This window comes from Theobroma cacao, chromosome 5 (assembly GCF_000208745.1).
Source record: "Theobroma cacao cultivar B97-61/B2 chromosome 5, Criollo_cocoa_genome_V2, whole genome shotgun sequence".
In the NCBI taxonomy this organism is placed as follows: Eukaryota; Viridiplantae; Streptophyta; class Magnoliopsida; order Malvales; family Malvaceae; genus Theobroma; species Theobroma cacao.
Genome location: NC_030854.1, coordinates 35,503,465 through 35,517,603, shown reverse-complemented (window position 1 = coordinate 35,517,603; position 14,139 = coordinate 35,503,465). Strand labels below are relative to the sequence as shown.

At 34.2% G+C, this 14,139-nt stretch overlaps 1 protein-coding gene across 1 annotated transcript; it reads left to right on the top strand.

The window, feature by feature from the left end:
* LOC108662033 lies at positions 1,636 to 3,138 on the top strand. The gene is made up of 3 exons (XM_018121067.1): positions 1,636 to 1,878; positions 1,960 to 2,457; positions 2,575 to 3,138. Exons 1-3 carry the CDS (start codon positions 1,636 to 1,638, stop codon positions 3,136 to 3,138), a joined length of 1,305 nt encoding a protein of 434 aa, XP_017976556.1.

Below are 14,139 nucleotides of genomic sequence, written 5' to 3'. Positions count from 1 at the left end.
GTTTAATTCTCAACCTTATTGGAAATTTTGTTTAATTCAAAAATATATATAATATAAAATATTATCTTATTAAGCAAAAATATTTTTAAATTGTAATAGAAGTCGCTACACACCCTAAGCGCTTAGGATGGTCAACGGAAAGTCACCTTGTAGGATTTGTTTGCAAACTCAGTTATGATTTTTGTATGTATGTGTTTCTCGAAATGTTAGGCTACTAAGAGGATTTTCAGATTTGCTACTTGAAAGTGAAATTAACGAGATCAGGTAAGTGACTGATATCCCTTCGGTGTTTTCACACCTTAAAAATTAGCCTCAATTTGAATTTGTACATGAGATATAATATTTTGTCCTATGATTTATTAAAATCGGGTTCAGCATGCAAAATGTATATGTATATGAGTTTGTATGTTGGATTTAGAATGTTGCTTATGCAAAGCATGATATCTGATTTCGAAATTTATATATGACTTTGTATAATGTTTGCATATATGTTTTCATGAATATAAACATAAATATTTAGTCTGAAACGAATATGCTTTTGAGGTGTATGAGATATGCTTGAGAAATTTGATATATTGTTTTATGAACTTTGGGTAATCTAAAAATATATATTTATGTTTTGTCTCCTAGTATGGCTATGCTTCTGACCCTGCCAATGGGGGTTAAATGTTGGCCATGTCGACATGTATTCTGTGATTAGAGAGCGATCTCCCAACCCGCACCACCGGTTATAGAATAGTGGTATCTGTGATATCTGTTCAGTGTAGCCAATGGTTGCTTCTTCTGACCTGTACCGCCGGGGTTAATTGTGGTTTTATTTCTGACCTATGCCACAGGGGTTATGTGTGGTCGTAGCATGTTACGAGAGACCATTAAAAGTTAAATATTGTGAATATAATTGTTCTGTTATTTGAATGCGTAAATTTTGAAGTATATGATTTTGAATAAGATTATCCAATATTTTGTCTCGACATTTGTAAATGATATATTTTGGCTTAAATGTTTTAAGCATGCTTAATCTGGCTGAAGGGATGTTAGTTATTTGCTGAGTAATTGGACTCATTCCTTCCTTCAAATTTTTTTCAGGTTGTGATTTGATCAACCACGCGGGAATTTCGAGGAGTGATGTTTAATCTAGTAGCACTTAAATTGTTTAGGATTTATTTAAATATTATGAACATCGAACTATCTTTATTAGTATTCAGACTTTTATCTTGGCTTAGTAGCTTTATGGTTTTGGAGATTTAAATTTGAATATTGTCGAATTATGATCTTTGAAAATTCTATCGACAGATATAGTTTATAAATCACTAAATTCTTCAAGTATATCAGTCTCTTTTAGTAATGGTTTAAGATATATATTTTAGAGCCTTGCATGTTTGTAGGATTATACCTTGCAGGTATGTGGCGTCTGTCATGTCTCGGATCAGGGGCGTGATAGATTTAGTGGTATCAGAGCCAGGTTAGGCATAATTATGTAGTTACATAACACTTGTGCGAGGTTCGAGAGATGGGTAAAAAAAAAAAGGATTGGGACGTTTTCTCTCAATTCATGTTTGTTATACTTTTATGGTTGCTTTGTGTTAGTGTAACAAAAAATGTTAATGTTAATTTTCCTTGTTATAAAAAATCAGTATGCCTCCTCATCGAGACCGCGAGCCTAATCTCGCTGAACTTGTGGCTAGTGCTAGAGTAGTTGGTGCTAGGAGGTCTCGTTATGAGAGAATTCCAATTCCTCTAAGCCAAAATCAAGATGATGTTGAAACATCATATGCTCAGATGGCCGTTGAAATTGACCGACCTCTTACAAACCCGATTGAGGGGACACAAGGTGTTGTGGCTGGACATGATGATAGAGTGTTGAACTTGATACAGGAGGTAGCTGGTTTGGTTAGGGAGAACGACAATGCCTACAACCGGTCCAACAAGTTGACAATTCTTCTAACTGGAAGGCTTTAGGTGAGTTTAAAGATAGCCCCTCCTCCTTTCAAGGGTTTCATAAACTCGGATGATGCAGAATTATGGATTGAGGAGATGGAGAAAGCTTTTGTTGCCATGCGTTCCAGTGATCAAGACAAAATTATATTCGCAGTCTATCTATTACAAGGAAATGCACATAATTGGTGGAAAGGAGTAACGCGCACTCATGACAATGACCCTGAGTTCTTCAATTGGGAGAATTTTCGCACTACTTTTTATGCCAAGTATTTTCCTCGAAGCAATCTATTACAGTTGGAGAGAGAGTTCCTTAATCTGGTTAAGGGTAGTATGACAGTGGATGACTATGAGGCTGAGTTTGATCGGTTGTCCAAGTTTGTCACTGCTCTAGTTTCTGACGATGAGAGTAGGGCCAGGAGGTTCGAAAATGGTTTGAATGCTCACATCCGCAGAGGCTTAGCTCCATTGCACTTGATCAGCTACAATGAAGTGGTTGGTAGGGCAAAATCCTTAGATGCTGTATGGAGAGAGACTTAGGAGGCAAGGAAAGATTTTCAGAAAAAAAAGGGCAAAGATTCAGACTTTCGAGGTAAGAGAGCTTTTAGTAGTCCTTCTAAATTTCAAACTACTGAAAAGTCTCGAGATTTTGCTACTTTTAAGGATAGACTTCCTCTTTGGGGAACTCAATCGTACCATGGCAAGACATCCCAACAAGGGCTTAGGTGTTCAGTGTGTGGTGGAGGACATCAAGCTACTAAATATAGGCGTGTTACTGGTGCTTGTTTTAGATGTGGCCAATTGGGCCATCGTATTGCTTATTGTCCTTTAGTCCTCCCAGAATGTCAATCTGTGCAGAAGCCACAAAACTCTCGAACCTTTGAAACTACAGCGCAAAGGACTCAGCCCACTCATGTTGTTCAGACTACGCAAGCACCTTATTCTAGACATCAAAAAGTGGGAAGACCTCGCACTCAGGGGCGTGGTTATGCTATCACTCAGTCAGATGTAGAGGCATCCAACACCGTTGTCTCAGGTACACTGCTAGTTGCCTCAGCTTTTGCTCATGTGTTGTTTGATACCAGTGCATCTCATTCTTTTGTATCTGTTGCATTTGTTCGAAAGTTTGCTTTGCCTTGTATGCTTCTGGATTATGAATTATGCGTAGACACTCTAGTTAGAGGTGAAATTATGTCAGATTAGATTTGTAAGATGTGTGAGGTAAGGATTGATGATAGAGATTTGCTTGCGGATCTTCATGTTTTAAATATGCAAGATTTTGATGTAATTTTGGGGATGGATTGGTTAGTTGCAAACTTTGCCAAAGTTGACTGTCGAGGGAAAAGGGTTGACTTTAAGATCCTTGGGGAAACATTTTTTTATTGTTGTGGTAGTGGTACTTACACTCATTTGCGAATCATCTCTGCTTTGAAAGCTAGGCGATTGCTTGCTTGTGGTTGCAAAGGATTTTTGGCAACTGTTACAGACACTAGAATGAAGGAGTTGAGGATTGAAGAGATTCCTATTGTGAGGGAATTCCTGATGTTTTTCCTAAAGATCCACCTAATTTACCTTTTGATAGGGAGATTGATTTCTCTATTGATTTGGTTCCAAGAACTGGTCCTATTTCTAAAGCTCCTTATAGAATGGCTCCTGCAGAATTGAAGGAGTTGAAAGAGTAGTTACAAGAACTTCTTGATAATGGCTTTATTAGACCTAGTGTATCTTCTTGGGGAGCTCCAGTGTTAGTTGTAAAGAAAAAGGATGGGAGTATGAGGTTGTGCATTGATTATCGAGAGTTAAACAAGGCAACTGTGAAGAATAGGTATCATTTACCTCGGATAGATGATTTGTTTGATCAATTAAAAGGCGCTTAGGTGTTCTCCAAAATTGATTTTCGGTTTGGTTACCATCAGTTGAAGGTGAGAATTGAAGATATCCCTAAAACTACTTTTCGTACCCGATATGGGCATTATGAGTTCCTTGTTATGCCTTTTGGGTTGACAAATGCTCCAGCTGCTTTTATGGACTTGATGAATAAGGTTTTCAAACCTTATTTGGATAAGTTTGTGGTTGTTTTTATTGATGATATTCTAGTGTATTCCCCTAGCTCAACAGATCATGAAAAGTATTTAAGGGTTGTTTTGGAGACTTTGAGGCAGAAGCAATTGTTTACTAAATTGAAGAAATGTGATTTCTGGCTTTCTAGTGTTGCTTTCCTTGGGCATGTGGTGTCAAAGGATGGGATTTCGGTGGATTTAAAGAAAGTTGAAGTAGTGGTGACTTGGAAGCGACCAAATAATGTTTCAAAGATTCACAGTTTTCTGGGCTTTGCCTTTGACCGATTGGTACGGAAAGGGGTTCGCTTCGAGTGGACAAATGACTGTGAAATGAGCTTTGAGGAGTTAAAGAAAAGATTAGTATCCGCTCTTATACTTACCATACCTACTAGTGGTAAGGGATTTGTTGTTTACAGTGACGCTTTCAAAAAGGGACTTGGGTGTGTTCTTATGCAAGATGATAAGGTGATTACTTATGCTTCTAGGTAGTTGAAACCTTATGAGGAGAATTATCCTACTCATGATTTGGAGTTGGCTGCAGTGGTTTTCGCCTTAAAGATTTGACGACATTATCTGTATGGTGATTCTTGTGAGGTCTTTACAGATCATAAAAGTTTGAAGTATCTTTTCAAGTAGAAGGAAATGAATATGCGACAGAGAAGATGATTAGAATTGTTGAAGGATTATGACTTGACCATCAATGACCATTCAGGTAAGGCGAATAAAGTTGTTGATGCTTTAAGTAGGAAGACTTCTGGGAATATGGCTGCAATGATTACTTCCCAAAAATAGATTTTGGAGGACTTGCGGAGGATGGATATTGGTGTACGTATGCATTGTTTTGGTGCATTATTGGCTAACATACGAGTACAGCCAACTTTAATTCACCGAATTAAGACAGCCCAAGTAAATGATCCTCGACTTCAGCACATTAAACTTGGGGTTGAATCTGGTTTGAAACCAAACTTTAAAATTCATGATGATGGCTCTTTGAGGTTGGTGATAGGATTTGTGTCCCTGATGATGCAGAATTGAAGAGAGAAATTTTGGAGGAAGTTCATTATGGTAATTATACAATCCATCCTGGAGGTACCAAGATGTATAAAGATTTGAAGAACACTTTTTGGTGGAGCAATATGAAGAAGGAGATTGCACAGTTTGTAGCCAAATATTTGACATGTCAACAAGTCAAGGCTGAACATCAGAGGCCAGCAGGATTGTTGCAACCCCTCCCTATTCCAAAATTGAAATGGGAACGAATTATTATGGACTTTATATCTGGTTTACCAAGAACCCCAAAAGGTAATGATGGCATCTGGGTGATTGTGGATAGATTAACAAAGTCTGCTCACTTCTTGGCTATTCGTAAGAGAATGTCGTTGGAAAAGTTAGCAGAGTTGTATGTGGAGCAGATTGTGAGACTACTTGGGGTACTAGTGTCCATTGTATCTGATCGAGATTCTCGATTTGTGGCAAAATTTTGGGAGAGTCTGCATAAAGCTTTGGGTACCAGACTTAATTTTAGTACTGCTTATCATCCCCAAATAGATGGTCAGTCTGAGAGAATTAATCAAATTCTTGAGGACATGTTGAGAGCTTGTGTCATGGATTTTGGGGGTTCTTGGGATCGACACTTGTTGTGGGCGAAATTTGCTTATAATAATAGCTATCAATCTAGTATCCAAATGGCTCCATTTGAAGCTTTGTATGGTAGGAAGTGTAGATCACCTCTTTGTTGGGATGATGTGGGTGAAAGATAGTTATTGGGTCCAGATCTTATTCAGCAAGCAGTTGAGAAGGTTCAATTAATCATAGAACATCTTCGTGCGGCTCAAAGTAGATAGAAAAGTTATGCGGACAATAGAAGAAGGAGGTTAGAATTTGAGGTTGGAGATCATGTCTTCTTGCGAGTTTCACCTACTAGAGGAGTAATGCGATTTGGAATTCGAGGAAAACTTAGTCCTCGTTATGTGGGTCCGTTTGAGATTTTGGATAAGGTTGCTGATGTGGCTTATAGGTTGGCACTTCCACCTGTTTTATCGGGAGTGCATAACGTGTTTCATGTTTCTTTGTTGAGAAAGTATATTTCGGATCCTGGTCATGTTGTAGAGTTAGCTCCTTTGAGACTCAGAGAAGATTTGTCGTATGATGAGCGTCCTATACGTATTGTGGATAGAAAGAAGCAAATTCTAAGAAGGCGGACTATTCCCTATGTTAAGGTCCAATGGAGTAATCATACAGAACGAGAAGCGACTTGGGAGTTGGAAGAAAATATCAAAGAGAAGTATCCCCACCTTTTTGAGGTCTAAGGTAAGAGTTTAAGGGACTAAACTCCTTTTAAGGAGGGGAGGATGTAATACCCCTCACAAAGTATTTAATATAAAACATTTAAATTTATTAAGCTATAGTTTTATAAAAATAATAAGTAGATNAAGGAAGGGAGGATGTAATACCCCTCACAAAGTATTTAATATAAAACATTTAAATTTATTAAGCTATAGTTTTATAAAAATAATAAGTAGATATTATTTTAGTATTTTATTTATTTACAGTTATGACCTTTGGTGCTTTAATAATTAGGAAATAAAAGAAATGGTCTTTTAGTAAATAAAGAAGTTTAATTAAAGTCAGTTTATTTCTCACGTTTAAGTTAGTGGGATTAAAGGTCAGTTTATTTCACGTTTAAGTTAGTGGATAAGTTAGTTTAAGAATAGACAGAAACACATGTCTGTTTGTTCATCAGACTCAAACAACAGGCAGTCAGAAGAGCTTGATATCAGGGAAGAAGAAAGACAGAGAAAAGGGAAGGAGATTACTGATTAAGGCATGTTTGGGATTATATTTTCATAGTTTGTGCACAAAAGGCCCTGAATTATTTGTATTCCCTTACCTTTTATTCAAGTCCGACACTTTTTTGATGACTTTCCGGTGGCATGATGGGTACCAATGGAAAGGTCTTGAAAAGATCTTTCCAAAGGTTTTGGTAACATCTTATTTGGCCTTATGGTTAGGAAGATATGAATTTTTGAAGTTAATTAGAAATCTGGTTTTCAACAGTTTTGACAGCCCGACTTTGGGTCACCGGAACTCCATATTCCGGCAACGTTTTTGGTCGTTTCTTTGAGGGCTTTTGTAGTATAAAATTAGATGTTTAATTTGGAGTCAATGGCTCAGTTAGAAGCTTCCTGTGTTAAGAGAATTGATGCCTCAAAGTAGGCTCGTTGATACTGGAAACCCAGAAAGCTGGGTATTTTTATGACGATTTTGAGAAATTTGGCTTTCGAAACTTGAGAATTTGGTGTTCTTTTTAATCGAAAAAAATTTTGGTGTTGTAGTATGATATGAATACTTCATATTGGTATTGATTTCATCACTGGAAAATTTTCGAGTTAAAAGTTACAAGTTCATAAAGTAGCCCAAATGGCCATCTGGATTCTGAAAATTCCAGAAAAAAAATTCTTTTAATCTTTTTAATTTTTTTTAAATTCGATTTTAATTAATATATGATAAATTCTGTTGTAAACTTAAAAAATACTGGATATGTGATTTCTATTATATTTTTATATCTAAAAGTATATATATTTACATTTTATAAATTTATTTCTTAAATTAGTAAATTTTATTAAAATATCAAAAATTTATGAAAAATTATAAATATGATTTTTACAAGTGAAATTAGTGTTATTTCTCTCTCTGAAATTAAAATCCTTATTGATTTTATAATTTAAGTTTAATTCTCAACCTTATTGGAAATTTTGTTTAATTCAAAAATATATATATTATAAAATATTATCCTATTAAGCAAAAATATTTTTAAATTGTAATAAAAGTCGCTATACACCCTAAGCGCTTAGGATGGTCAACGGAAAGTCACCTTGTAGGATTTGTTTGCAAACTCAGTTATGATTTTTGTATGTATGTGTTTCTCGAAATGTTAGGCTACTAAGAGGATTTTCAGATTTGCTACTTGAAAGTGAAATTAACGAGATCAGGTAAGTGACTGATATCCCTTCGGTATTTTCACACCTTAAAAATTAGCCTCAATTTGAATTTGTACATGAGATATAATATTTTGTCCTATGATTTATTAAAATCGGGTTCAGCATGCAAAATGTATATGTATATGAGTTTGTATGTTGGATTTAGAATGTTGCTTATGCAAAGCATGATATCTGATTTCGAAATTTATATATGACTTTGTATAATGTTTGCATATATGTTTTCGTGAATATAAACATAAATATTTAGTCTGAAACGAATATGCTTTTGAGGTGTATGAGATATGCTTGAGAAATTTAATATACTGTTTTATGAACTTTAGGTAATCTAAAAATATATATTTATATTTTGTTTCCTAGTATGGCTATGCTCTGACCCTGCCAATGGGGGTTAAATGTTGGCCATGTCGACATGTATTCTGTGATTAGAGAGCGATCTCCCAACCGCACCACTGGTTACAGAATAATGGTATCTGTGATATCTGTTCAATGCAGCAAATGGTTACTTTTTTTGACCTGCACCACCGAGGTTAATTGTGGTTTTATTTCTGACCTATGCCACAGGGGTTAAGTGTGGTCGTAGCATGTTACGGGAGACCATTAAAAGTTAAATATTATGAATATAATTGTTTTGTTATTTGAATGTGCAAATTTTGAAGTATATGATTCTGAATAAGATTACCCAATATTTTGTCTCGGCATTTGTAAATGATATATTTTGGCCTAAATGTTTTAAGTATGCTTAATCCGGCTGAAGCGATGTTAGTTACTTACTGAGTAGTTGGACTCACTCCTTCCTTCAAATTTTTTTCAGGTTGTGATTTGGTCAACCACGTGAAAATTTCGGGGAGTGATGTTTAATCTAGTAGCACTTAAATTATTTAGGATTTATTTAAATATTATGAACATCGAACTATCTTAATTAGTATTCAGACTTTTATCTTGACTTAGTAGATTTATGTTTTTGGAGATTTAATTTTGAATATTGTCGAATTATGATCTTTGAAAATTCTATCGACAGATATAGTTTATAAATCACTAAATTCTTCAGGTATATCAGTTTCTTTTAGTAATGGTTTAAGATATATATTTTGTAGCCTTGCATGTCTGTAGGATTATACCTTATAGGTATGCGGCGTCTGTCATGTATCTGGTCAGGGGCGTGACAACTGGTTTTGTGGTTGAGGTTCACGAAAGAAGAAGAAAAGCACGTGATTTACATATGCCTTGATTAAATGCTATGTCATTTAGTTTATTACTAGTGTCATTTTTTATATTTCTAGATGTTTCTTCAAAGTAGCAAAATTGTCCTACCATTTTGTTTTTTGTTCCTCTGTTTTCGTGAGCTGTCAGAAAGAAATATTTTGCAGTCTCCAACGCAAAATTTTTTTGGTAGTCTTGGTATAGCCAGGTGTTTGTTTTCTTGTGAGCTGTCATTTACTCTCTCTCTCCTCTATGTATATAAACAANAAATTTGATATACTGTTTTATGAACTTTGGGTAATCTAAAAATATATATTTATGTTTTGTCTCCTAGTATGGCTATGCTCTGACCCTGCCAATGGGGGTTAAATGTTGGCCATGTCGACATGTATTCTGTGATTAGAGAGCGATCTCCCAACCGCACCACTGGTTACAGAATAGTGGTATCTGTGATATCTGTTCAATGCAGCCAATGGTTGCTTCTTTTGACCCGCAACACCGGGGTTAATTGTGGTCTTAATTTTGACCTATGCCACAGGGGTTAAGTGTGGTCGTAGCATGTTACGGGAGACCATTAAAAGTTAAATATTATGAATATAATTGTTTTGTTATTTGAATGTGCAAATTTTGAAGTATATGATTCTGAATAAGATTACCCAATATTTTGTCTCGGCATTTGTAAATGATATATTTTGGCCTAAATGTTTTAAGCAGGCTTAATCCGGCTGAAGCGATGTTAGTTACTTACTGAGTAGTTGGACTCACTCCTTCCTTCAAATTTTTTTCAGGTTGTGATTTGGTCAACCACGTGAAAATTTCGGGGAGTGATGTTTAATCTAGTAGCACTTAAATTATTTAGGATTTATTTAAATATTATGAACATCGAACTATCTTAATTAGTATTCAGACTTTTATCTTCACTTAGTAGATTTATGGTTTTGGAGATTTAATTTTGAATATTGTCGAATTATGATCTTTGAAAATTCTATCGACAGATATAGTTTATAAATCACTAAATTCTTCAAGTGTATCAGTCTCTTTTAGTAATGGTTTAAGATATATATTTTGTAGCCTTGCATATCTGTAGGATTATACCTTATAGGTATGCGGCGTCTGTCATGTATCTGGTCAGGGGCGTGACAACTGGTTTTGTGGTTGAGGTTCACGAAAGAAGAAGAAAAGCACGTGATTTACATATGCCTTGATTAAATGCTATGTCATTTAGTTTATTACTAGTGTCATTTTTTATATTTCTAGATGTTTCTTCAAAGTAGCAAAATTGTCCTACCATTTTGTTTTTTGTTCCTCTGTTTTCGTGAGCTGTCAGAAAGAAATATTTTGCAGTCTCCAACGCAAAACTTTTTTGGTAGTCTTGGTATAGCCAGGTGTTTGTTTTCTTGTGAGCTGTCATTTACTCTCTCTCTCCTCTATGTATATAAACAAAAGGCATATGATTTAATAGTGAGTTGGAGCTTTTTGTCATTTAGTGTCTAATAGTTTTTTTTGTTCTCTCACATCTCTCTCGATTTCTTTCTTCTATATTTGTTCATATATTTATTTTAGAAAATTGCTATTTTTTTAACATGATATCAGAGCATTTTGCTTGATATTAAGGGACCGTTTTCATTAATTCCTCAACGTTTCCTTTGCTTTCAAATCATCCTTTGATTTTCGTTTATACTCAATGGCTACTTCAGGATTTGATACTTCAGTTCCACCGATCTTTATAAGGGAGAATTATATTTTCTGGTCTATGAAGATAAAATCCTATCTTAGAGCTTTTTGCTCTTCCTATTTCTTACTTGTTCATTCATAAAGTTCTTAAAATCGCAACACCGGCTAACTTGTTGAAGAGAAAATAAAGAAGAGTAGTTAAAAAATTGGTAGGTGATGATGACATATCTAACCATAAGCCACTTAGGAAACATATAATAGAGCATAATGTTGAACAGATTGCAACATCCAATACTAATGTCCATAGTCGACTGAATATTCCAAACTTCTCATTAAAATAAACCCAAATCATTCTGAGTAGTCTTTGGTTATTCTTACAATTATGATAGTTTTTGTTTCAAGACATGATCACTGGTTATTGTTTTGCAAAAGAATTGGTTTTTGATATGTATTAGGTATCGTATGAAATAAATTTTCAATTAGTTATGGCAGTTTCTATTTCATAAGGTTCTTATTGGTTATATTTTGTAGTTCTATTTTACAAGTAAAATATAATTTAAAATGAAGGTCCTAATTTTGAGTAAAAAAATTGGCATTTTCTATATCTATAATTCAAAGAGAAATATTGTATTCTTGATTGTGCCTTCACAAAACGTTTAATAATGCATACATTTGTAAGGGATTTTTAATGATTTAAAGGTATACATTTGTAAGAAATTTTTAATAATTCAAAAAAGAATAAGTTAACAGTATGAAAATGATATTGTAATTTAACACAATCATCTTAATTTAACTTATAATTTCTACAATTATTATAATTATGTTAATATATCGTCAAATTCGAGATGGTATGGTAGATATTAACTTAAATTTAAAAATTAAATCTTGAAACGATCTTCGATGATAATATGTCAAAGTTTACATCCAATTAGAAAACTTTTCATATTTAGATTCACAAATTATAATTGTTAATCATAATTAACAGAAGTATTCACCAAAATCGAAATTAAGAAGTCAAATTCAAGGAAGGTTAACACACATAACGCTCGTGTCTTCATGTAACAATATTTCTTGTTAGAGATTATCAAGATGGATAGAATTTGATCAGATTATTGTTTAGAGCAGAATGCATTATAAAAATTTGAAAAAGATCTTATCAGTTGTCTAATAGAAATCTAGTGAAACCGATATATTTAGAAAAGCTTGTTAAAAAAATAGTCTTTTCTTAAAGATTGCTCTTTCTCATTGAAATAGTTGCATATCGTTTACAATTTATATAATGACAATCCAGTCGCAATTGTTAAAACTAATCCATTGACTTGAAGGAAGGCCCTGAACTTGAAGCTTAGACTAGATGGTTACCAATGGGAAAATATTTGCTTGCGCGATGCCAAGACATTCTCATGAAGGGTTAAGGTCCACAATATTTCAGGTCCTATGAAGACAAATTGATTGACAACTAGTCCTAACATGCATTCTTTGTAGAACCTTCTCAGTAGCACTAGTTCTTTGACTTCTTCTTAACAAAATTTAGAGTGTTCTGGATTCTGGCAAATAAGATTGCAACTTTCCTTAACTTCTTAGCACCATGGTGACAAGAAATGAGAGGTCAAGAGGAATTCTGCCCCTTGAACGGTCCCAGGAGAAGTAAGAACAAGAAATAGGACTCAAGACATGTTTCTTAGTCTTACTTGTTCTTTTGCGGTGGTGTTTGTGGTTTACTGTTTTGAGTTTATTGTTTGCCTTGCTGTGATTTATGTTGCTGTTCTGAGAAGGTTACCTATTGATTATTGTCTTGTTTATTTGTCACGCCCCAGACCCGAGACATGACAGACGCCGCATACCTGTAAGGCATAATCCTACAGACATGCAAGGCTCTAAAATATATATCTTAAACTATTACTAAAAGAGACTGATATACCTGAAAAATTTAGTGATTTATAAACTATATCTGTTGACAGAATTTCCAAATATCATAATTCGACAATATTCAAAATTAAATCTCCAAAACCATGAAGCTACTAAGTCAAGATAAAAGTCTGAATACTAATTAAGATAATTTGATGTTCATAACATTTAAACAATCCCAAAACAATCTAAATTCATATACTAGATTACGAAACATCATCTTCCGAAATTCTTGCTTGGTTGATGAAATCACAACCTAAAAAAAATGTTAAGGAAGAAGTAAGTCCAACAATTCAGCAAGTAACTAATATCCTTTCAGCCAGATTAAGCATGCTTAAAACATTCAGGGCAAAATATCATTTACAAATGCCAAGACAAAATATTGGGTAATCTTATTTGGAATCACATATTTCAAAATTTGCGCATTCAAATAACAAAACAAATATATTCACCATATTTAACTTTTAATGGTCTCCTGTAACATGCTACGACCACACTTAACCCCTGTGGCATAGGTCAGAAATAGAACCACAATTAACCCCAGGGGCATGGGTCAGAAGAAGCAACCATTGGCTGCACTGAACAGATATCACAAGTACCACTATTCTGTAACCGGTGGTGCGGTTGGGAGATCGATCTCTAATCACAGAATACATGTCAACATGGCCAACATTTAACCCCCATTGGCAGGGTCAGAGCATAGCCATGCTAGGAGACAAAACAGAAATATATATATTTTTAGATTACCCAAAGTTCATAAACCAGTATATCAAATTTCTCAAGTATATCTCATACACCTCAAAAGCATATTCGTTTCAGACTAAATATTTATATTTATATTCGTGAAAACATATATGCATACATCATACAAAGTCATATCCAAATTTCCAATTCAGAAATCACGTTTTGCATAAACCACATTATAAATCTAACATATAAACTTATATACATATACATTTTACATGCTCAACCCAATTTTAATAAATCATAGGAAAAAATATTACATCTCATGTACAAATTCAGATGGAGGCCAATTTTTAGGGTGTGAAAACATCGAAGGGATATCAGTCACTTACATGATCTCGTAAATTTTACTTTCAAGTAGCAAATCCGAAAATCCTCTTAGTAGCCTAGTATTTCGAGAAACACAAAAATCAGAACTAAATTTGCAAACAGATCCTACAAGGCGACTTTTCGTTGACCATCCTAAGCACTTAGGGTGTGTAGCGACTCCTATTACAATTTATGAACTTTTTTTTTTTTGTTAATAAGGTAATATATTATTATTATTTATATTTTTGAATTAAACAAAATTTCCAATAAGGTTGAGAATTAAACTTAAATCATAAAATCAGTAAGGA